Here is a 25728-nt window from a genome sequence, read left to right as displayed (position 1 = left end):
CTACAGCGGAAGTATAAGGATGCTGCAAAGCAATGAAATGGGCATACTAGGATAAGCGGTCGACCACAACAAAAATAATTTTCTTAACCTTACAAGAGGCAAACCAACTATAAAATCCATAGAAATGTCATACCACACCCTATTAGGAATTGGGAGAGGCTGAAGCAACCCAGCAGGAGACTCATAATTCCTTGCTTTTCCTGCTTCCATTTAACGGCTAGTTAATTCTGGGTAACTCTTCTCCTCCCACGATCTCCTTCTTCAGATTATAAAACAGATTTCTTCACTGTTTGAAGAAATCATCAAACCTAACTTCTTCATATTCCTGAGTAACCCGAAATTTCTTTAAATTTCTTGAAAAGTTTCGAATATCTCCTCAATTCTGCCTGAATATTTTTTTTTATGCCTCTCCAAGAACTCGTGCTGGAAGCTCTTCTTCATTCCCTCCTCCTCTCACATCTTAGGCGAAGGTGTCGACAAACATGCTATTGAGATTAGAAGCAAGCTTCACCCATATTCTAAGAAGAATTTGGATGAAAATATCCTTCATTTGCTCGGAAATGCCCTTATTCTGGGTCCTGTCTAGTTTGGGAAAGTCCTTGAGGAACTAATCACTCTAATTAAGAATCTGAGCAGATCATACCCTTCCAGTGAAGTGAGGAATAGCTCCGTGAAGTGGTCAAACTGGATTGACCAACTCTCTCCAAGGTATGAAAGTCACTGGAAGAAAGCTGGTATATTCGATTCTTTAATTTTGTCCAAACACTCAATTAATAGGGATGAGAACCTGCTAGTTGCTGCTTTATGTTTCTGGAACTCTTCCACAAACACTTTCGACTTCCATGTTGGTCCTATGTCTCCAACCCCAATTTTTATTTATTTTACTGGAGGAACAACTTGATTGTATCTGAGTTCCTTATTTCTAACAATTGCCTGCGTTTTTCCTCGATTGTATCTGAGTTCCTTATTTCTAACAATTGCATGCTTTTTTCTTCTTAAACCTCCGTACTCTTTGTGAGTTTCAGTTTTAAAATTCCTTCTATGATTATCCAAAAAGAGGAAATTGTAATTTCTTTCATTTCCTAAATTCTATATACAAGATATCCAAACACTGAAATTTGAAATTGACGTAATTTTAAATGTTGTAATTACAAATTCCGTCATTTACAAATTCTATGAAAATTAGAATTCCTGCATCCAAACGCACCATTATTCTTTCACAAATGCCGAATATGAAATACAGAAGCAGCAAGATGACTAATGAATAGGAAAGCTAATGGCATATACATGATGCAGAATTGGTAGACCTTAGTACTGGCCCTGGTTTTTCAGATTTAAGCATGTGTAGAGCGTAAAGCTTCCAATAAGTTTCTAAGTAGTGAAGAAAATGATTTATTTAAGCTCAAGAAATCACATAATACATGGGATCGCCTAACCTTACAACTGTTACAGAAAACCATACCCTGGTGGCGAGCCGTCATTAATATCACTCCAGATTATTCGAATTTGGCTCGCCTCCACTTTTGTGAGTGTAATTACAGGACCCTGGCATGAGAAAAGTGAATGAACTCTCTGAATCCTCAAATGGGGGTCGAGGGAACTCATGAAACCCATCAAAATTACATGTTTCAAAATTCAATGGGGAGAAATAACTAGTAGGATCGTTGATACTTTCTTTCACATCCATGAGATTTTGAACTACATCACCCACACCAGGAGCAGTGGAGCCAAAACTGAAGTTAATATTTCCAACTCTGTTTGATGCTTCACTGCCTTCCCCATGGTCGGCTGGCCCTGGAGTTCCTTTTGTTTCATCAACGGGTATGGCAGGAGTGTGGCCTTGAAAAAGGGCAATATGCCCAAAAAGCTTGTCTTTCCTTGAGAAGGTAGTGCCACAAGAACAAAGCCATTTGTCCTTACCACAATGCTTCTCATGAGTTTTAAGATCTGCAATAACAGAGAACTTCTTGGTGTTGCATCTGCTGCAAGTGTAACTTTTGTCACAGTGGGTTCTCTTGTAGTGATTTTTGACACATAAGATAGTCTTCAATGGCTGAAACTTTTTGTGATCCTTGTTCCGCTTGCAGCCAGCATAGGGGCAGGAATACCTTTTGATAAGTGTTGGTTCAGAGCTAGATTCTTTGTTGGGCTTCGCAAGTGCTGCTGGGGTTTTGTACTCATCTCCATGACCTCTCATGTGCATCCTTAAATTTGCATCCCTCTTGAATCCCTTTCCGCATATTGCACAAAAGTGAGTGTGAGGTGCAAGGATTTCTTCTTTCTCTAACTGTAAAATTTCATAGCTGCCAGGTGGAAGGTTCTCACCTTCATCAGCATCTTCTTCGTCTTTTGATTCGTGTTCTTCAACGCTGTAGTTTTGCTCAGTCCCATAATTACTGATGAGATCAGTCTGGTTGGATTGATCAGCTAATTTGCTTCCGTTACTATTTTGCAGCTTCACAGAAGCATCAGTTCCTACTCCAGAAGGAACAAATGACCCACCAAGCTGCCCAAACTGTCCAATAGAAGGTGTCGCGGTGGAAAGTGTATGCTTCACGGATGGTAGAAGACTACCTGCAGTAGAGATCAACTGAGCAATAATTGAAGTCAGATCAGCTGTTATGAGCTGCTGTTGCTGAGCCACAAGTTCATCTGGTCGTCCTAGAACTTGACCTCTCCGGCCGACAATCAAATGCACTAAATCCTGGAGCTGGTGGATCTTTTGTTCCAAGAAAGAAAGATTGTTCAACATTGTTCTTGGATCCCAATCTTGACTTTTATTGGCCTGGGGTGTTTCACGCATCCGACCATCTTCTCGATTTGCCATTTTTGTGTCATTATTGGAGTTGCAAGGAAGGGATGTTTGAGTTTCAGAAGGCTGGTTGAATTCCTGGAAGGATGGTTCAATCCTGATGCCACCATAATCTAAAATAGAGGGATCTTCCCACTTCTGTTGATGGAGCTGTGGTTTGAAATTGGCAAAAGGAGGACAATCTGAGGAAATCTTATTTGTTAAATCATTCCCAGAGGAAGGATTTTCCCAGGCATCTGCACATAAATTTTCTTTATGATCCATTTTCCAAATTAAATGCGCACCTGATGTATCAAAACCCAACACCAATCCAGCTGAAATTAATAACGATTAAGAAAATAGTCGACATAGTACAAAGAAAATACAAACTAAATGAATCATATAATCAGCGAATGGTATCAATAATCCAATTAAGATCTAGCTGCCTTCTGATCTCATGTCGAGTTTGAGAGAAATAATAACAAAAAAATTTATTCATTATCTTCATCACATACATGCAACCAAAACTCTCAACTAATACCCATTAGATTCCACAAAAAATTATTCTTCGAATTACAAATTATTACTAAAAATACTGACAAACTATTTTTAAAAAAATTTACTCATGAACAGAAACCCCAAAAGGTTATTACAATTGCAAGGGAACCATTGACTGTCCTCATACACTAACAATTCACAAAATCATTCCCAACCTACCTTCCATTTACATATGAACCTAAGTTTCCAAATATAATATATTGATTACTTGCTATTTGTTCAGATGCAATAACTTTCATGACACAATTAAAGAGCAATTGAAGATCCCAAAATCTCATTTCAACATGGCATAAGCTGAAATCTTTTCACTAAACCTAAATAACCAATCTTCTCTAGTTCTAACTTCTATTGGGTAATCCAAAATCCCACCAAAAATCATTCATAATTTCCAAAAGCAGAAACCATTTCAGTGGAAGAACAGATAAGATGTATAAAATAAAAAAAATAAAAAAATAAACTCACTATCAGAAAGTTGAAGAGAACTTGAAGCTCAATACAGATAAAGCTCAATCTTAGGCATAAGTTATATATAAAAGAACCGTAGAAAATGAAAGCAAGAAAAGTTTTACCAGATTGAAAGCTGCACAGATGCTCTTTTGTCTTCCTCTCAGTTGGCTGTTACATACTTCTACAGAAAGAAAGAAGAATGGAAAAAGAGAGAGAAATGCAGCTCAAGCTCAAAGCTCAATCGCAATCTCTGTTACAAAAGCTATTTTGTCAACCCCATCAATCCGACCGTCCGATTTCTGTGCCCCACCTTATCATATTTGTTAGACCTTTAATCGTCACCGTTGGTGGGTTCTTCTCGGCTGCGGTCAGATTGATTAGTTTTGTTACGGTGCAGCTTTCTTGTACATGGACCCGCCCATGGGTTAAGAAAATTTGACTAGAAGAAGACGAAATTTGAAGTCTGATTGGAGATGGTATGGCCCCACATATGTCTTTTCTTCGTTGTTTGTGAGATGCAGTTGCCAATTTGACTTGGTTTAGTTTAGTGGGTTTTATTGACCAAAAAATAAGAGAAAAAAATGGATAAAATATTTTTTTTATTTCATTTGTAAGGATAAAAGGGTGAGTGAACCGGTGGCGGGTTTAATGAGGAGGAAGCTTTCAGGGAAATTGGTATGTAATGTTTCTAGGAAGGTGGTAAGCATGCAACACGCTTCCAATCCCGATAGTTATTGAATCGTAGCTGACTACGATATGCACTACCTGACTATTATGCATAGGTATATACTCTTTATTAAGTTCTAAAATATTCATGGTTTTAGAAATATCGGTAACTTAAAAACACGAAAATTTTGATGGAAATATCGGGATATTATCGATATTAATAAAAATTGAATAAAAACTACAGAAATTGTAAGAAAAACTTGAAAATTCTCTTGAAACTTTGGATTATGTTTATTTAGTCAATTATTTATTACTTTATCACAAAAAATTGGAAGGTAATGCATTGCATGATAAATTTAACTAATTTAAGTTAATTATATAATGAGCTAACAAACACTGCGAGTGTAGAAAATATGTAGTAATTAATGAAAGAATATTAAACACATCATAATCATTTATTTATAATGATTTACTACAATATTTTACACTTAATATATTGCATGGTAAAATACATAAATGACTTAGTACCTCAAAGAGTTCCCATAAGATTCAAATTTGAGTTTATTGCTCGGTTCTATTATGTATATAGGTATATACTCTTTGCTAATGGCATGGATACAATAAGAAATCAAGAATTCGATTTTCTTTCACTAATTCATGACTTTTCCGTTCCAAATAAATAAACATGTTATTGGAGGTCACAATCCATGAATTAGTCAATAGAGAATAGTTGCCAACTATCATTCAAAATGAAAATGATTCATGAATTTTCTGCTTCAAGTAAATAAACATGTCAATATGATGTTAAGGGTTTGGGTCGCTCTCTCATTCACACGAGGAGAGCCTTGACAGCTAGGGTTAGTTCTCCAGTTTTCTTTACTCATTCTCTACACCATCTCTCTCTCTCAGTCTTCCCTAATTGTCTCTTTGGGTTCTTCTTGGTGAATTGGGTATGACATTTTTTTTGCTCCTTTGTTCTTGTGGGGTGGTTGCATTAGCTTCCTTTCTGGGTTCCTAAGGAGCCAGTCGCTGGTAAAGGGTCTCCATCTTAACTCCATGGAGATGACTACCGCCTATTCTGCTCAAGGGGATGACAAGTATGCGGCATCAAGCGGAAATCAGAAACGTGCGAAAACTGGTGTTAGGCATCTGATTGTTAGTGGCATGAATTTTTCTGGTAAGCATAGTTTTTTAATCGAGGATTTTGTTGACAAGGCAGAAGAGACCAACCTCGAGGGGTCTCCAAGATCTCCCTAATAATTTTCTTATGGAACATTCGTGGGCTTGGCAACTGATGAACGTTCCTATTATGAAGGCCTTTCTCGTTGTCCTAACATTGTGAGCAATCAACTCTGCTGTGACAAGCACTAGCTTTGGGATCCCAGTTGCTCCTGAAGTGTACTGAACCGAATACACATCCTTGTTGAATAACAACAAGTATAAAAACAAATAAGAGAATAATAATAAATCGAAATATGCTATATATATAATCACATTAATACAACAGTATAATAAATTACATAATACTAACTTGGATAGATGATAAAGTCCTGCAGAGTTGCAGTGTCCTTTAGATAGTATTTCTCCTCTACCCTTGTGCTTGTAATTTGATAGGAGTTTGTCTACCAGGATTAAACTATCACAAATCAAAGCCTAAGATCTGTGGCTTTGATTTATGGCGAAAGTGATATGATTTCTCTTAGGAAGTGCTTATGTGTGAGAATGATAATTCTGTTCCAAAAATTGCATGTTCTAGTTTGGACGAATTGTCAATATATAGAGGTTTGACACCTCTTCATCCAACATTTACATTAACTATTTAACATATTCGAACGAATTTCTAATTAATAAAAAGAAATTATTAATTAAATCAACAGAGCCCAAGACCCAAGGCCCAAGGCCCATCTTTTGACAATTATATATTCCAAACCCAAACCATGATGAGGCCCAACTTTGCCTCCACTAGACCCATACCCTAAATGCAAGTTTATTTTTCCTATACAAACTCCCTTCCAATGTGGGACTAAATGCAAGTGTATTTTTCCTATACAAACTCTAACAATCCTCTGCTCTGCTCTACAGCTTTTGTATGGTGAAAATTTAGGACCCAATTGGGAAAGTTCTAACTTTCTATCTTTAGCTTTGATGTCAACAGCGGAAATCTAGTGGGGACTTTGCAACATATGAACAAGCTTTTTGTTGGAGGATTAGGAAGATATGTAGTTGTTAATGCTTGTGATGTAAGTGGGGTGAGCTATGGCAGCTTTAGGCTTTGTTTGGGAGAGGGCTCTTATAAGGTGGTGAAAGTCTTGATTAGTGAAAGAAAGGTCAAATGGGAAAATGGGCACGCTCAAAAGGCCAGCGCTTTGGCACCCCAAAATGGGCTCAACTAGTTCGAGCCCGATGAAAAAAGGATGATGACAGTGTCACCTCTTTGAAGTGGGATGAGAAATTGAGAAGCACTGCACGAGGGTTGAGAGTTAAGATTAATGGCGGTGCCGTCTTTGACCCAAACAAAGATTTTTGGAGGTAGGTTTTTTCGCTTACATTTGATTGTGATTGAATATGGTGAGTATGGTGTACTTATTAAAATTACATTTGTTTCAAAATTCAGTATATCTTTTTTTGTCATTTTATATTAGAATAAATTAGTAATTAAATAAATAGTTTGGTCAAAGGGTGTACTCAGTTAATTTTAGGGCTCGTTTAGAAACACCCTTTATTAACTCACATTTGTTCCGTAGAATGAATTTAAAAAAAAGAATTCAAATAGTAAGTCAAATGTCTTTCACATGATTTTTTAGAGGAAATGTAAATAAAAACTAACAGTAGGTAAGGGTGGCCAAGGTCGGGATTGGATCGGTTTCATTTTAAAATTAAAGCTGAACCAATAACAATATAACGGTTTGGTTCGGTTCAATTTTGACAAAAGTCATAAAGAAAATCAAACCAAACAAAACGAATTTAATACGGTTTGAGCCCAAGTCCTTTTCTCTTTCCTTTTGCATTTTTTCAGTATTGTTATCCCAATTACAACCAACAATTTCACAACTTGCTCTATACTTAAGTAATTTTCTAGAGTACGAAACCATCTTAAACCTCAACAATCCATAAAACTTCAAACTTCAAATTTCAATTACTAATATAACTCAATTCAAATATTTATATATAGTTATTACCTAATTAGAGTATTACAGATGTAAAATATAATATAAATAATAAATATACACATAAAAAATTTGGTTTGGTTTAAATTAGTTTATAGAAATTCAAAATCAAACTAAATCAAACCATATAGGATCCGGTTTAGTTTTTAAACATTTGATTTCTTAATGGTCAAAATCAAATAAAACCTACAATTGCGATTTAATTTGGCCGGTTTCATCGATTTGGCTTGCCCAACCCTAATAGTAGGTGCTACATTGACCATTTAATATAGGCTTAATTATATACATGCCCACTGTGCTTTCAAACTTATCTCATATTACCACATGTGTTTGCAAACGTCTCAAAGTACCCCCCAACGTTTAAAAAACCGTCTCAAGTTACCCGTTCCATCAGCTTTTTGACGCTCGCTATTTAACGCTTGGGCCCCATTCGTTTTAACCTTTAACCTCTTCGAATAAGGGTTTCTTAGTTTCTAACAAATGAGGAAATTGGGTGAGAAGGGGAAATTGGAGAAGAGGGTTGTCAAAATCTGAGGGTTCCTTCGATTTTGGGAGAATTTGGAGAAGAAATCATTGTTTGGCGTGAGACTTGAAGGCTAGAAAGTGCGAAGATGGTGGTGCTTAGAGAATTTGGAGGTTGTCAACCCATATGTAAGTGGACCCATTCTCACTCGATTTTCTTGATTTTGGCATGTGCATTGAACTGTTAGGGTTTTTTTTGCATCTTTTTGTATACTTTTTGACTCTGTGCTGGTCCTGGTGTGGTCATTGTGTGGTTCTTGCGTGTTCCTAGTATGGTGTGTTGGTGGAGTTTTTGTTTTGTTTTTTCATATACTTTTTTACTCTGTGCTGACCCCAATACACCTTATGTGGTCCTTGTGTGTTCCTTGTATTATTCTTGTATGGTCCTTGTTTTGTCTATTGTTACATTTGTCCATTTGTTAAGTGAATCTTCCTCTTACATAGATAAAGATGCTGATGAGGTTGTCACATTTAAGTTTTTCCATAGAGGTAAACTAGTTAAAAATGGAAAGGACAATGAACGGTCTTATTTGGGTGGTGAAGTCAGTTGGTTTGATTATTGTGAAGTTGACTATATGTCCATGTTAGAGATATTTGGAATAGCTAAAGATTTGGGATATGACGATGAGTATGATGTGAGTTTTTATGGTGAAGAGTTTGGAACTGATAGACTCATTCAAATAATATCAGATAGTTCACTTTTAGCTTGTATGAGCACGGTACCTAAAAGCAATAGCAGGGTAATATTTTTGTACTTGAAAGTAGTGAGCTTGACTTCAAGCCAAGTGGGGAATGATAGCAGTGATCAAGAATATTCTTGTTTTGAGGATGATGATAGCAGTGATCCAGACTTTGAAGACAGTGACTATGCACAGAGTGATGAAGAGATTGACTTATTGAAGAAGGATGATAAGTGGTTTGAAGGTTATGTGGATCATAGTATTTTTGACAATGATCCTAATGCAGAGGAAAATGATGAGTCAGACAACGGAGAAGAGTCACCTACACTTATTTGCCCAAATAGTTCACCAAGTGAAGATGATGCAGTGGGTGAACTAAGAAGGAAGAAGAATAGGATGCCAAAAGGTGAAGATTTCAGACCTGAAATTGGTATGGCACACCCAGGTTTCAAAATAGGTTTAAGGTTTGTAACTGCTGAGTTGTTTAGAAAAGTTGTGAGGATATACTCCATTAATTGTGGAAGGGAGTTGATTTTTATGAATAATGACCGTAACAAAATAAGAGTAGTATGTGAAGAAGGCTTTCCTTTTGTTATCCATGCTACAAGTATTAGTGGTAGCATTTACTTGCAGGTGAAAACCTTTAATCCTACACATGTTTGTAGTAAGGGGACTAAAAATATACATGCTACTCTGGCTGGTTGGTGAAAGATATTCGGGCAGTTAAGGCTCAATCCAAATTGGACTGCTTCTTCTTTTGTAGAGCAAGTTCACCAAGACTATGGTTACAGACCATATAGAGCAACTGTGTACAGAGCAAGAGCCATGGCAGTTGACATTGTAGAGGGGTCTTATAGTAAACAATATGAAGTATTGTGGGATTATTGTCATGAGTTAAGAACTAGAAATGTGGGAAGTACAGTTATCATTAAATCTGAAATGGAAGGTGATAGGCCACGGTTTCAAAGAATTTACATCTGTCTTGCAGCCTGTAAGAAGGGGTTTTTAGATGGTTGTAGGCATGTGGTTTGCTTGGATAGGTGTCATGTCAAAGGGCCTCACCCTGGGCAAGTGCTTTCTACAATGGGAGTTGATGCAAACAACGGAATGTTTCCACTTGCCTATGCATATGTAGAGATTGAGAGCAATTCAACATGGTTGTGGTTTTTAGAATTATTGAGTGGTGATCTGAATATTACGAATAGCCATGGTTATGTATTTATGACTGACAAACAAAAAGGGTTAATAGATGTTGTGGATGCTCTATTCCCTCATGCAGATCATAGACATTGTTTGAAACATCTAAATGGAAACTTCTATTTGGAACATAGAGGTCTTGCCTTGAAACATCAAATGGAAGCAATTGCTAGGGCCACAACAGTGCCATGGTTTCATGCATAGATGAGAAAGATGTTGCAGTTGTCTAAACCTGCACATGATTGGCTTGTTGAGAAAGATCCTAGGCATGGGAGTAGGGCATATTTCAAGAGTGATTCCAAGTGTGACATGCTTATGAACAATCTATGTGAGGCATTCAACCGTAGGATAATGGATGCCAAAGACAAGCCTATTCTGACTATGCTAGAAAGAATTCGGTTGTATATAATGTTGTTGATGGCGGGAAGAAGGGTTTTATGTGAGACATGACATGGACAAGTTGGGCCAAGAATTAGAAAGATATTAGAGAAAAACAAAGGAAAAGCTCAGTGATGCATTCCTAAGGCTGCTAGACAGAATAAGTTTGAAGGAATGCACCATAGTGACCGCACCTTTGCTGTTGATTTGAATGCCCACTCTTGTTCATGCCATGCTTGAGATTTGAATGGAATACCATGTTCGCATGCTTGTGCTGCAATAAGTTGGTTTCATGGGAATCCAGAGGACTTTTGTGATGCAGTGTACAAGAAAGAGGCTTATTTGAGAGCTTATGAACCAATGATTATGCCTATGACTAGCCAAGATCAGTGGATGAAGATTAATTTACCTCCATTACTCCCTCCAAAATACCACAAGCAGCCTGGCAGGCCTAAGAAGACAAGAAAACAAGTTGTTGATGAACCTAAACAACCTGCTAATCCATATAAGCTTCCTAGGTATGACATCCCTTTAAAGTGTGGCAATTGCGGTGGAGAAGGGCATAATCGAATTAGTTGTAAAGTATGTGTCATTATAGGCTTATTGCTTTACATTTAAATGTATTTGATTTGGTTTCTGACTTGATGACTTTGGTTATTAGGAACCTAGAAATCCCAACATAAAGCCTACTAAGAAGAGGAACGTTGCCAATGACAAACTTGCAATAAGTGCCACGGTTTCAACTATGTTTTCACTCATCAAAATTTTATATCATGAAAATTTCTAATTATTATTTGTTTTAGGAAAGAAGAAGAGATGGTGGAGACCAAAGTAGTGGACAACAGAGTATGTAATTAAGGCAAAGGAAACAAGCAAGCAGTTCCTAAGGGCCTTCTCAATCCCAGGCATCCAAGTAGCTGATGCTTCTCAATCCCAACCATCTCAAGCAGCTGATACTTTTCAATCCCAGCCATCTCAAGCATCTGAACCTCCCAAATTATCTCGAGTATAACAATGTAGGAGGAGGATGAAAGATCAACAGATCAGCCATTTTGTCAAAGATTCTTTTTTTCATCCTTGAATGTTGTGGAAGACTTTAATGGTCCAGCCATGGTTGTTGGTTTGTGGGATTATTGATGTCTGTTATGATTGGAACTTGTTTTGGTTGGAACCTGTATATTTGATGTCTATTATGTTTGGAACCTATTATGGTTGGACCTGTTTTGGAACATGAATATTTGATGTACGTTATGGTTGGAACCTATTTTGGTTTGTGCATATATTCCTAAGGTTGTTATGGTTGGAATTTGTTTTGGAACCTGTTTTGGTTTGTGTTATGTTTTAGAACCTGTTCTGTTTTGATTTGTGCTTATAATGACAGGTGCTTTTGCTAGTTTTGGGCTTTGCCTCTTGCTTTCCAGATTCCAGTAAACTTTGACATGTTACCAAAGGCTACATATCCACCATAAACTTTGGCAAAGAAGGCATGTCCTGCTTTTTTAGGGAAAACTGAATTTTGGATCTCTTCTTCTAGATTCATCAAGAAATTATCATTCAATGTACCATTCATATCACAGATCAAACTGAATATCACACGTTGATCTGTCTAATCTCATTTGTAACCTCTAAACAATTTACCATTCATATCACAGATCAAACTTAACTAGCATTACATTACTTAACTAACTAGCATTACATTCATGTCCCCATTTGTAACCTCTAAACAAGTTACCATTCATGTCACCATTTGTAACCCCTAAACAAATTACAATGAACAAACTTAACTAGCATTACATTATATTACACCAAATTACATTACATTACATTGCCAAAGTGCCTTACATTAGATTAACATTTGTTCTCAAATTAAATTTGCCCTTTGTTCTCAAATTACAGTGCCCACTGAACTACTGCCAAAGTGCCTAATTCATCTTCATGGCAAACACCACCAACCAGGAAAGCAATATAGCAGCCCACAATATTTTTGACTTTGCTAGAATCTTTGCATTTTCCTTCTTCACCCTATCAATATTCCTCAGCAAACCAGGTATCAAAGACTTTGAACGCTCACACATTTCTGCATCAAACCATTGAAAAAACCTACATCCTTTTTCTCCACTTCCCTGTATCAACCAAGAACAATGATTGAAAATTTGGGTGGTAAAATGATTGAAAATTTCATCAATCACTGACAATTTCATCAATAACAACTTTATCAATTTGTGATGCCCAAAACAATGACTGAAAATTTGATCTTAAACATGCTTACCTTTGACTTTGGGCAGACTAGAAATCTTCACCCTGGGTTTGAACTGGTCCAAGAAGTTTGCATCCGTGCTAACTTCCCACAATGACACCATTGGTCATGTCTTCCTTCTCTCCTGTTTCCATCAACCCAAATCTTCTACTCCACAATCTCCCAATTTCAAACTCCACCTCAGAGTTTTATAAACCCCTAATTTCTTCTCTAGCTTCTCCCAAAATCGAAGTAACCTTTAGATTTTGACAACCCTCTTCTCCAATTTCCCCCTTTGTTAGAAACTGAGAAATCCTTATTCGAAGAGGTTAACGGTTAAAACGAAGTGGGGCCCAACGTTAAATAGAACGTCGAAAACTAACGGGTAACTTGAGACGGTTTTTAAAAATTGAGGATACTTTGAGACGTTTGTAAACACATGTGGTAATATGAGATAAATTTGAAAGCACATGAGTATGTACATAATTAAGCCTTTAATATAATCGGCGGACAAATTTGGCTTAGAAAAAGTAATTTTGAGATTAAATTTGTTGGATTAGATTAGCGAAATAGTTCAGGGGTATTGCTGAAAATCCATTTTAACTGGAGATGGCCTAAGAGAGCTCGAAAGAGATAAGAGATGTTGGCACTGCCGCTGAGATTAGGCGCGCATTGGCCTGCGGTACAAAAACCTCTAATATCAACTTCAACACGGTGGTTCGTTTTCCCCTATCCGCGAAAAGTTTCGCTGAATGGCAATGGCCCCAGAGACCACTTTGACCGAAACGTTTCGAGGATCCCTGCGAATTCAACATCTTTCACTGGCAAGACCAATGATTTCGTTTCCGTTTCTCTCCCCAAAGACTCTCCTCTGTTTGGTACTCTTAACCCCCTTTTTCTTTGTCATCACAAGTACGCAGATATGATGCTGCCTTTATCTAAAATATGGCTATGAACTGTTTCTGTTTGGCTGCTAAGAAATTTGATGAAAGAAAAAAAAAAGACTTATGAATGGCATTTTGTTTATTAACTCCCGAATAGTACAAATGCTCAATTTTATAGTCAAAGTTTCTATCTTTTTTATTTCTTCTTAATTTTTCTTTGGGCAGGAGGAGGGAGGGTATGTGTGGTTCGAATTGTTCATTTTCCCAGTAACCAAACAGAGCAGTGGTTTGTGAGTTGTGGTTCTGGAATATGATTATATGAGGAATTGTGTAAAGTTAAATGTGTTTGATTTTGGAGTGAAGTCGAATTTGAATTAAAGAGAAAATGTGAGTTGAATTGTTAAAATATTTTAAATGAAACCAAACTAAAATCAAGCACTTATTAGAATTTGAACCACAATTCAGGATTGGAGGATTTACTGGTGAGCTTTATCTTGGGCAAGAAGAGGGCCACAGAAGTTTCTCACTTGTAAGAAGTTAATGACTAATTTCCCAAAATATGTGTGCATTTTGGATTGGAGGATTTACTATATCTACATTTGAGCCTACCTTAACCCACTTCTGATTTTTAACTTTATCAAGCATCTCTGGCTTTTTTGGTGTGCATTATCTTCTTTCACATATGCTGTTTATGCTTAGCTTGGCTGTTGAAAGCCTTTTTGTATAGGCTTCAATTAGCTATGCTTATAAATGCACTTGACTAGGGTTGACATTAGTCTATCTGCAGTTCTGCCCTAGCAGTTGTTTTAACATGCATCAAGTTTTGAAAAATTTGAGTGCTTGAAATTATACATTTCTCAACAGTCTCAGCCAATAGATTGATTTCATATTTTTACATTTCTTTTGTAATAATATTGTTTAAACATTTAATACCTTCTAGTTTCTATTCTTAACAGGGTTTGGAAAAGTGTTGTCCAAAAAGGAGATACAGTCATTGATGCCACTTGTGGCAATGGTCATGATACCTTAGCAATGCTGAAGATGGTTGCTGATGAATCGTGTAAGGGTTCTGTTTACGGGCTGGATGTTCAGGAAGCTGCTTTACAGAAAACTTCTTCTTTGCTGGAAGAGTTGGTCAGTCCAAATGAGGTACCCTTCTGTGCATTGGATGTCTGGACTGGACTGAACATAGTATCAATCTCGTGATGTGTTTTCTTTTTAAGGTTGTGGATGTATACTAATTCTCCTTAGTTTCAATTATATGCAGAAAGAACTTATTAAGCTTGTCTCCAAATGCCACAGTAAAATGGATGAAGTTCTTCCAAAAGATACATCTGTTAGGTACTCACTGTAACCCAAGTTTCTTGATGTTCCTATCTTATGGTTCTGTGTTTAAAATCTTAATGCAATTGGCATTTGATTTATGAGAAACGTGCGCAGAGCTAAAATAAGAAAGAAACTCTAGGCTGTTAAATTTCTTCTAATGGCCAAGATTAATGCAAATGCTTTTTGTACTTCTGTTTTATGTTCGATTTGTATAATCATAATCTTATTGGTATTCATATTGTTTGCTTCAATAACTTTTGGCTCTTTATTGAAGTCGGAATGTGTTCTGTATATTAACCAGGAAAGTTATTGAATATTCGACTAATGTTTATTATACTTAATATCATGCTCATATTGTATGGAAATATTATTGAACGTGTTACTGCATTATTTTTCTTAGTAGAAAACTTGCTTCCTGAAAGGTTTGATTTCGTGGGTGATTAGGCTTGTCGCTTTCAATCTTGGCTATCTTCCTGGGGGTGACAAAACAATTATCACACAGTCAGAAACAACACTGAAGGCATTGGAAGTTGCAAAAAGTATCGTGGTGCCCGGAGGTCTTATCAGTTTAGTGGTTTATGTGGGGCACCCTGGAGGATGGTAACAGTTCTGTTCTCAAATTTTATTTTTATTCACTCTGTATGCTAGTTTGTGCTCCCTGGTTTTTATTATGTTCATTATGCAGGTTGAGCAAAACCTATAACAATGGCTTGAGTAATTTTCGTTTAAGATACTAGAATAAATAAATAGATAAAGTTGGATAGTTAGGCCAATATAAGCTCAATTAAGTTCCTCCCAAACTACGCCTGAAATATTTTGCTTGTTATTATTAACAAAGGAATAGTTCTTTTGTAGCTAAAAACAATGAGTATGTTATAGCATGGGAAAATTGTTTTGCCCTATTGAATTTGAGTGTTTAGTGGGAGCATGACTTCTAAGGAACTTCTTGTGCAATGAAAGCAACAGTTGGAAGCTTGCCTTTTCAATCAACCTCCTTTTATTTTATTTTATAAAGTCTGGTAGATGAAGCCATCATTTATGCTTCCCCTTCAGATTGGTTTGGAATTGGATTAAGATATACGTGGTTAGTTTTAGGTACTAGAGGAATGTGATAGGCTGTTTGGGTTTTACGTTCTGGTCTTGCTCTGAGAGGAGAGAGGGGGAAGGGGAGAAGGAGAGTGAGATTGGAAGTCTTCTGTGACTAGTAAATTGGAAGTCTCAGACTCTTGTTAAGTTTGTGTATTTTCAGAATGAAGAAAAATCTATTTTTAGGCTCAAAACAAATAACGTGGATTGAATTCTAGAACACCGATGCTACTGTAGATCATAATAGAAGCTTTCGCTCATGTTCCAGGTCAGGGAAAGAAAGTGCAGTATTCAAGATTGTTAGAATTCTTAGTTTGTATATGTATTTTCCGATTAGGAAGAGATGTATTTTCTGGAGATTTCAGCTAGAGAGAATGAAGAGAAATGAGGAAGGCACTGTTCTATTGAATTCTTACAATCTGCAGCTTACATAGTGTGTCTGACAGAGAGAGAAATGTGATTCTCTTCTAACAGAATTACAACTGTCACCCTATTAGGTGCTTACACGTGTCATACCAAATCTAAGCTAGAGAATCCACCTAGACTATGATCTAATGGTTCTCATTACATCATTTAAAATAGACAGAACAGAAAATAGAAAATGACTTCTGCCTAAGAAATCAGGCAGAACAGATTATAGAAAATGACTTCTGCCTAAGAAATCAGTGCAGCAGGATTATATTTCAACACTCCCTTCTAATCCTTTAGCTGATTTCACTCCAAGCAAGCTTCTCAACCTCACAAACCGATCCTTAGGCCAGAGCCTTAGTCAAAATGTCTGCTATCTGATCTTCTGTCTTGCAGTACACCAGTTCGATTTCTTTTGCTTGAATGGCTTCCCTTATAAAATGAAATTTCCTGCTGATGTGTCTTGTCTTTTGGTGATGAACTGGATTCCTTGCCATTGCAATTGCAGAGGTGTTGTCACATAGAATTGGAGTCCCTTCTACCTATTCTTCACCAAAATCTTCAAGCACAAATCTGAGCCACTTAGCTTGTGAAGTTGCTTCTGCAGCGCTCACATACTCAACTTGTGTAGATAAAGCAACTGTGTTTTACTTGATGGAAGCCCAAGAGAACATGCCTGAGCCTAGTGTGAAGGCATATCCTGAGGTGCTCCTCATATCATCCTCACTCCCAGCCCAGTCACTGTCACAATACCCAATTAGAGTAGCTGTTTTCCCCTTTGCAAACTCAATTCCAAAATCTAATGTGCCTTGTATGTATCTCAGCACCCTTTTAGCAGTTCCCATGTGTTTCTTTGAGGGATTGTGCATAAACCTAGCAAGCAAGCTAGATGCAAACATGACATCTGGTCTTGTGGCAGTCAGATAAAGCAGACTCCCTACAACTGTCTGAATTCATTTTCATCTGCTGCTTCACTTCCATCTTCTCTACACAATTTCTCATTCACCACTAATGGAATTGCCACTGACTTGCAGTCTCTCATTCCAAACTTCTCAAGAATTTTCATGGCATATTTCTTTTGATGAATGAAAATATGCTTATCAGTTTGTTCCACTCCCATGCCAAGAAAATGGTGCAACATACCCAAGTCTGTCATCTCATAGTGTTGCATCATATCTTGTTTAAACTCTTCAAGCATTTTAGGACAGCTTCCAGTATATATAATGTCATCTACATAGAGTGAGACAATGATAATACCTGAGGTGTCACTTGTTTTGATATAGAGAGTAGCTTCACTTAAGCTCTTCTTAAAACCTGCAGTGTTGAAATAGGCATCTATTTCATCATACCAGGCCCTTGGGGCTTGTTTCAGTCCATATAGAGCCTTGTTCAACCTGTACACCTTGGTTTCCTTGCTCTCTTGAACATATCCTTGAGGTTGTTCAACATAAACTTCCTCCTTTAGAATGCCATTGAGAAAGGCAGACTTCACATCCAGTTGAAATAGGTTCCATTCCTTTTGTGCTGCAAGGGCTATCAAGGTTCTGATGGTGTCAAGTCTTGCCACAGGGGCAAATGTCTCATTATAGTCGATTCCAGGCTTCTGTGAATAGCCTTTAGCCACAAGCCTAGCTTTATTCTTCTGCACAGTACCATCTAGGTTCAGTTTGACCTTGTAGACCCACTTAACACCAATTACTGGTTTGTCAAATGGCCTGTCAACTAATTTCCATGTATTGTTCTTCTTAATCATCTCGAATTCAGCCTCCATTGCACTTCTCCATGATTCATCCAAATCTGCTTCTTCAAAGCTGTCAGGTTCTACAATGCACATGTTGCATTGTGTCATGATGTCATTAATACTCCTCCACTTGTGAGGTGTGTGATCAACCCTTTGAGTCTCATCAAGCATTTCTTCCCCTTGAGGTGCAATTTCTTCTTCCATCTGCATTTGAGTATCCAAAAACTGAGATTGTTCATCTAATACCTTCTGTTCGGTTTCTGCATAGACCTTGATTTCCATCTGGCATAGGCATTCTCACATCTGCATTGCTAGGATTCTCCCATGTCCATGAGGCTTCTTCATCAAAATAGACATCCCTAGACAAGATAATCTTTCTAGCCTTAGGATCATACAGTCTATAGCCTTTTTCACACAATCCATAGCCCACAAAAATGCATTTGTGACTGTTTTCTTCCAACTTGTGTCTCAAAATAGAAGGAATAAGCACATGACATAGGCATCCAAACACTTTCAAGTGTGCAATACCTAGCTTTCTTCCTGTGAAGGCCTCAAATGGTGTCATTTTCTTAAGAGACTTAGAAGGACACCTGTTGAGAAGATAGACTGCTGTATGAACAGCTTCTGCCCAAAACTCATATGGAAGTCTCTTTTCATGTAGCATAGACTTTGCCATCTCAATTACAGTCCTGTTCTTCCTCTCAACAACTCCATTTTGTTGAGGGGAATATGCTACAGTCACTGCCTTTGTATTCCAGCCTCACTGCAGTATGCAAGAAATTCATTTGACATGAATTCTCCACCTCTGTCACTTCTAAGTGATTTCACCTTGTGTCCACTCTGCAATTCTGTCATTGCTTTGAACTTCTTGAAACATTCAAAAGCATTAGATTTATTTCTGAGAAAATAAACCCAAGCCATGTTAGGATTTTGGCTCGTCAAATATGTCCTAGTAGGTTTAGGATTGTTTTAGGAAAATTAGAGGTATACCAATTCTTGTCCTAGAGGGATTAGGAAAGAATTTCAGTTTTCCTTATTCAATTCAGGTTTGGATTTCTAGAAGTCTATTAGGATTTGGATAAGTGTAATTTCCTAATCTACTTAGGACTAGGAATCCAATCAGCCTTGGGACATGTAAGCCAACTCTATATCTATAAATAGGGTGTGGCAAGGCTTATTTTAAGGAGAGGAAAAACAGCCGAGACAGCCAAGAGTTTTGAGATTAGTTCTAGGGTTGCAAAAGTTCAGTAATCTCTATTATTAATCAAAGGAGCGGTGATTTCTCTACCTAAATCACAACTGACGAGGCAAAAGTTCGCGAACCATTATAATTCTTGTGTGTTTCTAAGTGTTTTAATATTTGCTAGTTTAGTCTATTGCCGTCGGTTACATCAAAGAACAAGATCTAGAAGGCGAGTTATTCAACAAGCCACTCTTGTATAGTCATCAATGAATAACATGAAATATCTGTTTCGACATTGATGCAATCGCATAGGACCACGATGTCGGTGTGGACTAATTCAAGTGGAAATCGAGCTCTCCAAGTAGATTCTGCGAAATGAGTCTCTATGTTGCTTTCCCACTTGCACCTTCACAAGCGCAAAATCCTTCTCGACTAGGTAGTCCATGAACCATGTCTTGATTTGCGGCATCCTGATGCTTTGATCATTAAGATGGCCCAGCCTTTTATGCCAAGTCTGCTGTGAGTCACACTTGCTCTCAGGCCCAACTGAGTAGCAGGTACCATTGTGAGAGAAACACCTATTGATAGTCATTGGAACCTTAGCTATAGGATTTTGCAGTGACCAATCATCAAAAATTGTCACCATTCCCTTTCCAAATACTAAACAATACCCATGTTCCATCATCTGACCAACACTGAGCAAGTTCTCTTCTAAACCAGGCACCAACATCACTTCTTGAATGTGTTTTCTGCCTGTCTTGGTTTCTATCACAAGTGTGCCTTTTCCTACAACTTGAACTGTCTCTCCAGTCCCCATTTTCACCTTGGAAGTTACATCCCTTCGAATATCTATCAATAGCCTTTCATCTCCAGTCATGTGGTTACTGCAACCACTGTCCACATATTTCACATCTATCACGGCATTGCATGCATAAAACAATGTTCCAGATTACTTGCCTGATTGGCATAATTCACCTTCTGCAGGTTGATTTTCATGGCAATTTCTAACCATGTGACCAAACTTTCCACATCCTCTGCATTTTGGTTTTCCTTCAAACCAGACTTGCCATAGTGCAGTTTTTCACAGTGCTTGCAAGGTGTTTTAGTTCCATCATTTGATGCATTTGGTTTGGGATTAGAATTGGACTTGTTATTCCAATTCTTCCCATTTCCCTTCCAGTTCCTCTGAGACTTGTTACCTCGAAGAACTTCCATTCTTAGAGCTTTTACTCTCTATGTTCAAAGCTAGTAAAAGCCTTTTCAGGAATTTTCAGTGTGCCTATCCAACCTGAGCTCAAAGTTCTTGAGAGACGCAACCACTTCTTGAATTTCAAGAGTGTCAAGATCCTTTGAATGCTCAATCACAGAACATATAGAGTCATAAGATCTAGGCAAGCTAATAAGTAATTTCTGCACAACTCTTTCTCTAGGTAACTCTTCACCATAACTTTTCATTTGATTAATTAGATCAAATAGTTTAGCAACATAACTAGAGAATGACTCACTATCCTTCATACGAGTGTATTCAAACTCTCTACGTAAGCCTTGTAGCTTCACACTTATTACCTGTTTATCGCCTCTAAACTCCTGCTTCAGAATATCCCATGCACCTTTTGAGGTTTCTTCATTCACTATTCTGCAGGAAAAATTTGTGCAGGCGCACCTTGGATCAGTCCAAGTGCACGAGCATCTTTCATCAAAATCTCAGCCGTTATAGACTTCTCTTCTTCAGCAGCTTTAGATCCTTCTTCCTTTCCTTTTTTTTTCTTTGGATCTGAAGCATCAAAACCATTTTCAACCAAATCCCACAGTCCATGAGATTTCAGAATGGTCTTCATTCGAATGCTCCAAAACTCATAGTTTTCTCCATTGAAAACTGGTGTACGAAGCTCAGAAGAGCTTGATCCTGCCATGTTAGACATCAGACGCAGCTAGAAAAGCTTCGCGAAATTTTGAGTGAGCTCAGCGTCATTACCAAACACATTTCGATCTTCACAGATTCACGCCCAACAAACAATCGAACCTGGCTCTGAGGCCATGTTAGAATTCTTAGTTTGTATATGTATTTTCCGATTAGGAAGAGATGTATTTTCTGGAGATTTCAGCTAGAGAGAATGAAGAGAAATGAGGAAGGCACTGTTCTATTGAATTCTTACAATCTGCGGCTTACATAGTGTGTCTGACAGAGAGAGAAATGTGATTCTCTTCTAACAGAATTACAACTGTCACCCTATTAGGTGCTTACACGTGTCATACCAAATCTAAGCTAGAGAATCCACCTAGACTATGATCTAATGGTTCTCATTACATCATTTAAAATAGACAGAACAGAAAATAGAAAATGACTTACTCGCCTAAAAATCAAGTGAAACAGATTATAGAAAATGACTTGCACGAAATGAGGCGAACACGATGCTATTGTAGATCATAATAGAAGCTTTCTGCTCATGTTCCAGTCAGGGAAACAGAAAGTGCAATATTCAAGATTGTGCTTGATTCGTGAAATTGTTATTAATATTGATTTATGACATTGGTGATTGAGTTGGAGATTTCCAAATTGGACAATTCTTATTGCTTTGCTGATATGGATCCAATATGCTTTGTTTTGGCAAAAAGGATCCAACTTATTGTACATTATTTGTTCTTTTAGACTTGATCACGTATAAGTTTAGTTTTGTCATATGCTCCTGACTTGCTTGTTCTAACTGTGGGCACACATGTCTAATCTGCATGGTTGTTGAACTGATTAACTTAAGCACTTGGCAGCCTGAATAGTCCAATATATCTCCTTGGTTATGTTTCTCTTGTAGACCTAATGTGAGGTAAGGAGGTCCAGTACTACCATGTCTCAGTTATCGGGAAGTGGGAATACAATATCCACCGTCAACAGCTTGTGATGGGTTTTGGAGCATAAAAATGTGCAGAGAAATTAATTTCTTTTTATGGAAAGCTATATAAGGTCAGAAATCACAATTTTGTAACTTTCAGGGATGGTCCAGGAACAGAGAGGATAATTTGGTTATAGGAAAAGTATGCATAGGTGGTAGAGATGAATGCATAGTGATTCTATAAAATTTGCATAGTTGGTAAAATAATTTAGAGTGTTGGTATGGATTTGGATGGATCCCTGATCAAACTATAATATTTATTTTTGGATTGGAAATGATGGGGTTGTTACTGACTATAATTCAAAAATCTGTTGACCTAAAATTGAGTAAGGTGTCTGAGTTTTTGAGGTACTGGAAGTTGAAAAGGTTTCATTACTTAAAATACACTTTCATTCTTTAGATGTGCTTGCAGACAGTGAAGTGGAGAGTCCAAAACACTCTATTTGCATTCCTCTTGTACACTTGTATTATCTTGTAAGTTGGGATTGATTTGATTGTTCTTGAACGAATATATGTATATATAGTTGGCTGATGATCAAACTATGCAAATGGTGTGCATGGGTTTAAACTGATGTGAGGGTGTGAATTGTTTTGTGCAAAGATTGCTTCCTTGTGCTTCTTTTATTTATTTGCAAATTCCATGTACATACTCTATTCCATAGGTCATGTTGCTTCATTTGAGTTGTTAGAGCTTCCATGCTTATGCTTTAGATTTATCATCTCTTTTTACTGTTCAGGGAAGAACTGAAGACTATCCGAGACTTCATCTCCAAATTATCAGTTGAGAAATGGATCTGCTATGAGTTTCAGACAGTAGACCGATCATGGTCTCCTATACTTATTTTCTTGTTCAAGAAATGTTGAATCGTTGAGTTGCTCGTTCTTTGCCCATCTCTTTTCAAAGAATGAGATACTATGGGAAGAAACCAAGCTCTCTTTCTAGCAAGAGAATTAAGGAAGTTATTGTAGCACAGTTTTTTGAATTTTATTCCTGAGGACAAGGATGTTCTGCAGAGGAGAGGAATGTTAAAAATCTAGGAGCATATTTCAGATAGCAATATTCAATTCGGAATTAGTTGGTTTGCAAAGTTAGCTCATTCAATTAGATGGTACATTCATTAATACATGTAACTGTGTAACTAGGTTATCAAGCCAATTAGTGCTTATTTTTTGAGTTAATTACGACTTGTACCTCTCCAGTTTTGGGTAAAATTTCAATTCAATCCTTTCTTGATCTTATGAAATTTATCTTCCCAATATTGGAATATGTCCTGAACTCAGATCTCCTTCGCTTTTATGAAATAACTCTAATCACAAGTACGACCTAATCTAAACTTCATACAGAAGATTCTATCCGGTTATCCAAATAGCTTGTAATGACAGAGACTGTTTCCACGCAGATGTGAGTTAAAGCCATCATGCCAAGGCACTCTCTGCACCCTTACACTCAAGTTCGAACCCCATGTCCGTAGGTTAGAGCAGTTTAGACTACCCATTTATCAAAAAAGACAAAGACAAAGAACTGGTGTTTCCATACGGATTGTCCCTAATTACTTCAGTTCACTCTAACATAACATGTCATTTTCTCCTCTTGTGCCTGCATGACCCACCAGAATACACGACAAGCATCAAAAGGAATAAGACAAGCCATGAGGTAATCACGCCACTACCTTTTTTGTTTCCCCCAGAAAGACGACTGAACAAAAAAAAAAAAATACCACAATGAATTATGGCCATCGTCACCATTTTGATACTCATATCATAAAGCATAAAAATTTAAAGTATGCAATGTCCGACATGAGCCTTCTGTGGTACATCGGCTGTACCGGTACAGCCAATCACGTGGGCATTTTTTAAAAACAAGTGAAACTGGTTGTTTGAGTTAACCGGTTAAAATAAGGGAAAAAAAAAAAATCACCCCTTCAAAACCTAGGACGCCTCGCATGCACTGGGGCTGCTTCATCTCTTCTCTGCGATCTCTCTCTTCGGAAATCCAAGCTTCATCTATGTCCCCAGATTGGAATCTGGGCGTCTCATCTCTGCCCAGGCCGAGATGCAACAGCCAGAGGAGAGGAGATAGAGAGACAGCGGTGCTTCGAAGGCAAAAAGGTGTCAGTTCAGAAGACTAGGCCGAAGCTGACCTCGCCCACGTCCTCCGCCACTTCACTCGCGCTTTCAAGTACCGTGGCCTCGGAAACGAGGTCTCATATTCAATTCCACTCTTGTTTCCTTTCTTTTGTGGAAAAAAATTCATCATATTATGCTAAATTGTTTTTAGCAGTTTTTGGAGGTTAGAGATTTGGGGAACTTAATTGGGTTGTACACCGAATGGCACTCACGTTTGCTCCCATATTATTCTTTTGATCAGTTTGTTCATGAGATGAGGTCGAACAGGTTGCCGCCACTAGACAAGTAAAAGTACTGATCTCTCTGTCTTTTTTTATTTTTTTTATGTTTAAATCCTTTGGATTTTGGACTCTGCTTTAATCTTTTATTCTTTGTGTGCAAAATTTTGATACATTTCTCTTAGAAAATTGAGAGAAAGAGTTGCGAGTGGAGGAGACCCGACAAAGTTGCATGAACCAGCAATCGAACAAGGCTCTCCAAATGATCAACAGGGTATTATGCTCTGTCATTATCTCATTTTTGTATAATAGCTCGAATTCAATAGTGTCTCAGCTCTAGTGGCTTAGGCTACAGCTTGAACAATGTATTGAGTGCATATTGCCTGAGTTGTTTGGTATTAATTGGAAGGATTGAAGGATGCAATTACTCTACTATTGCAACAAAAGACCTGTCAAGAAAATTGAAAAAAGAAAAACAGTTCCTGTGTAAAACCTTTTTTTGGTGTAACAGACTGATGAGAAAAGTAGTTACATATTCATTAATAACTATGGTAATGGAATCCTTAGAGGTTGAGGTTGTAACTCAGTTAAGAAATTTTTCATATAGACTACTTTTACCATGATGTTAGTATGCTACGATAATGGATTGGCTACTGAGTGGAGCATGAATGATGCTGAGAGAGGAGCATGAATAATGCTGAGAGAAGAACATCATTGAACCCGGAGATTAGTTGTTCTGAGTTCACATGAAAGATGTCAGGGAGAATGATATTGATAAGTGGAAATCTACTGCCAATAATTCTATGTTACTTCGTTTTTGAAAAAATAATAATAATTAAGTTGGAAGGTCTCCTTTTCTTTATGAAATAATTTAATTAGAAGTTTTTGGGTTCTTCTTCAGAATTTGTTATAATATTTGTGTTTGATCAATGATATTTGAACTATTCGCTTTGGAAACAACCACTGCTTTCTATGTTCCCATTTAAATATTGAATCCTTTTAAATGTCTTGGGGTTTATATATAGGCTCTGTTTGTTATTAAGTATTTGCTTGTCTTGAGTGTTTACTACTGAAAGATAACCCTCAAAGGATTCTTTGAAGAATTATGAAGGGCATTTCATTAGAGAATATTGTTAGAAAACCTTGTAAAGTTGACGTTTCACTGAACAATACAGATGCATTTGTTGTCTCTAGTATCTGTGTGCAATAGATTGATGGTGCTCCT

At 37.4% G+C, this 25728-nt stretch overlaps 2 protein-coding genes across 6 annotated transcripts; one reads left to right on the top strand and one right to left on the bottom strand.

Moving 5' to 3' along the window:
• Positions 1 to 1368: 1368 nt before the first annotated feature.
• STOP1 (C2H2 and C2HC zinc fingers superfamily protein) lies at positions 1369 to 4191 on the bottom strand. The gene is made up of 2 exons (XM_089054420.1): positions 3919 to 4191; positions 1369 to 3096 (listed from the first exon to the last, which is right to left on the bottom strand). The coding sequence occupies exon 2, from the start codon at positions 3074 to 3076 to the stop codon at positions 1487 to 1489; it is 1590 nt and encodes a 529-aa protein (XP_088910546.1). The 5' UTR covers positions 3077 to 3096; positions 3919 to 4191; the 3' UTR covers positions 1369 to 1486.
• Positions 4192 to 13208: 9017 nt separating this feature from the next.
• On the top strand, positions 13209 to 24576 carry LOC148915741 (tRNA (mnm(5)s(2)U34)-methyltransferase, chloroplastic-like). Of its 5 annotated transcripts, none has more exons than XR_016128151.1 (7): positions 13209 to 13520; positions 13992 to 14055; positions 14483 to 14675; positions 14794 to 14867; positions 15297 to 15452; positions 22081 to 22229; positions 22896 to 23415. XR_016128151.1 is itself a non-coding variant. In XM_089055194.1 (7 exons), exons 1-7 carry the CDS (start codon positions 13395 to 13397, stop codon positions 23020 to 23022), a joined length of 801 nt encoding a protein of 266 aa, XP_088911320.1. In that variant the 5' UTR covers positions 13380 to 13394; the 3' UTR covers positions 23023 to 23415. The 5 variants fall into 5 exon arrangements, 4 of the variants coding, with proteins under 4 accessions (XP_088911318.1, XP_088911319.1, XP_088911320.1 ...); XM_089055194.1 differs by lacking the exon at positions 22081 to 22229 and adding an exon at positions 13752 to 13812 and having other exon boundaries at positions 13380 to 13520; XM_089055192.1 differs by lacking the exon at positions 22081 to 22229 and having other exon boundaries at positions 13212 to 13520; positions 22896 to 24576.
• Positions 24577 to 25728: the final 1152 nt, after the last annotated feature.

Source organism: Prunus mume, linkage group LG6 (genome assembly GCF_029339155.1).
Source record: "Prunus mume cultivar Tortuosa linkage group LG6, ASM2933915v1, whole genome shotgun sequence".
Classification (NCBI taxonomy): domain Eukaryota; kingdom Viridiplantae; phylum Streptophyta; class Magnoliopsida; order Rosales; family Rosaceae; genus Prunus; species Prunus mume.
This window is presented reverse-complemented; position numbering and strand designations above follow the sequence as displayed.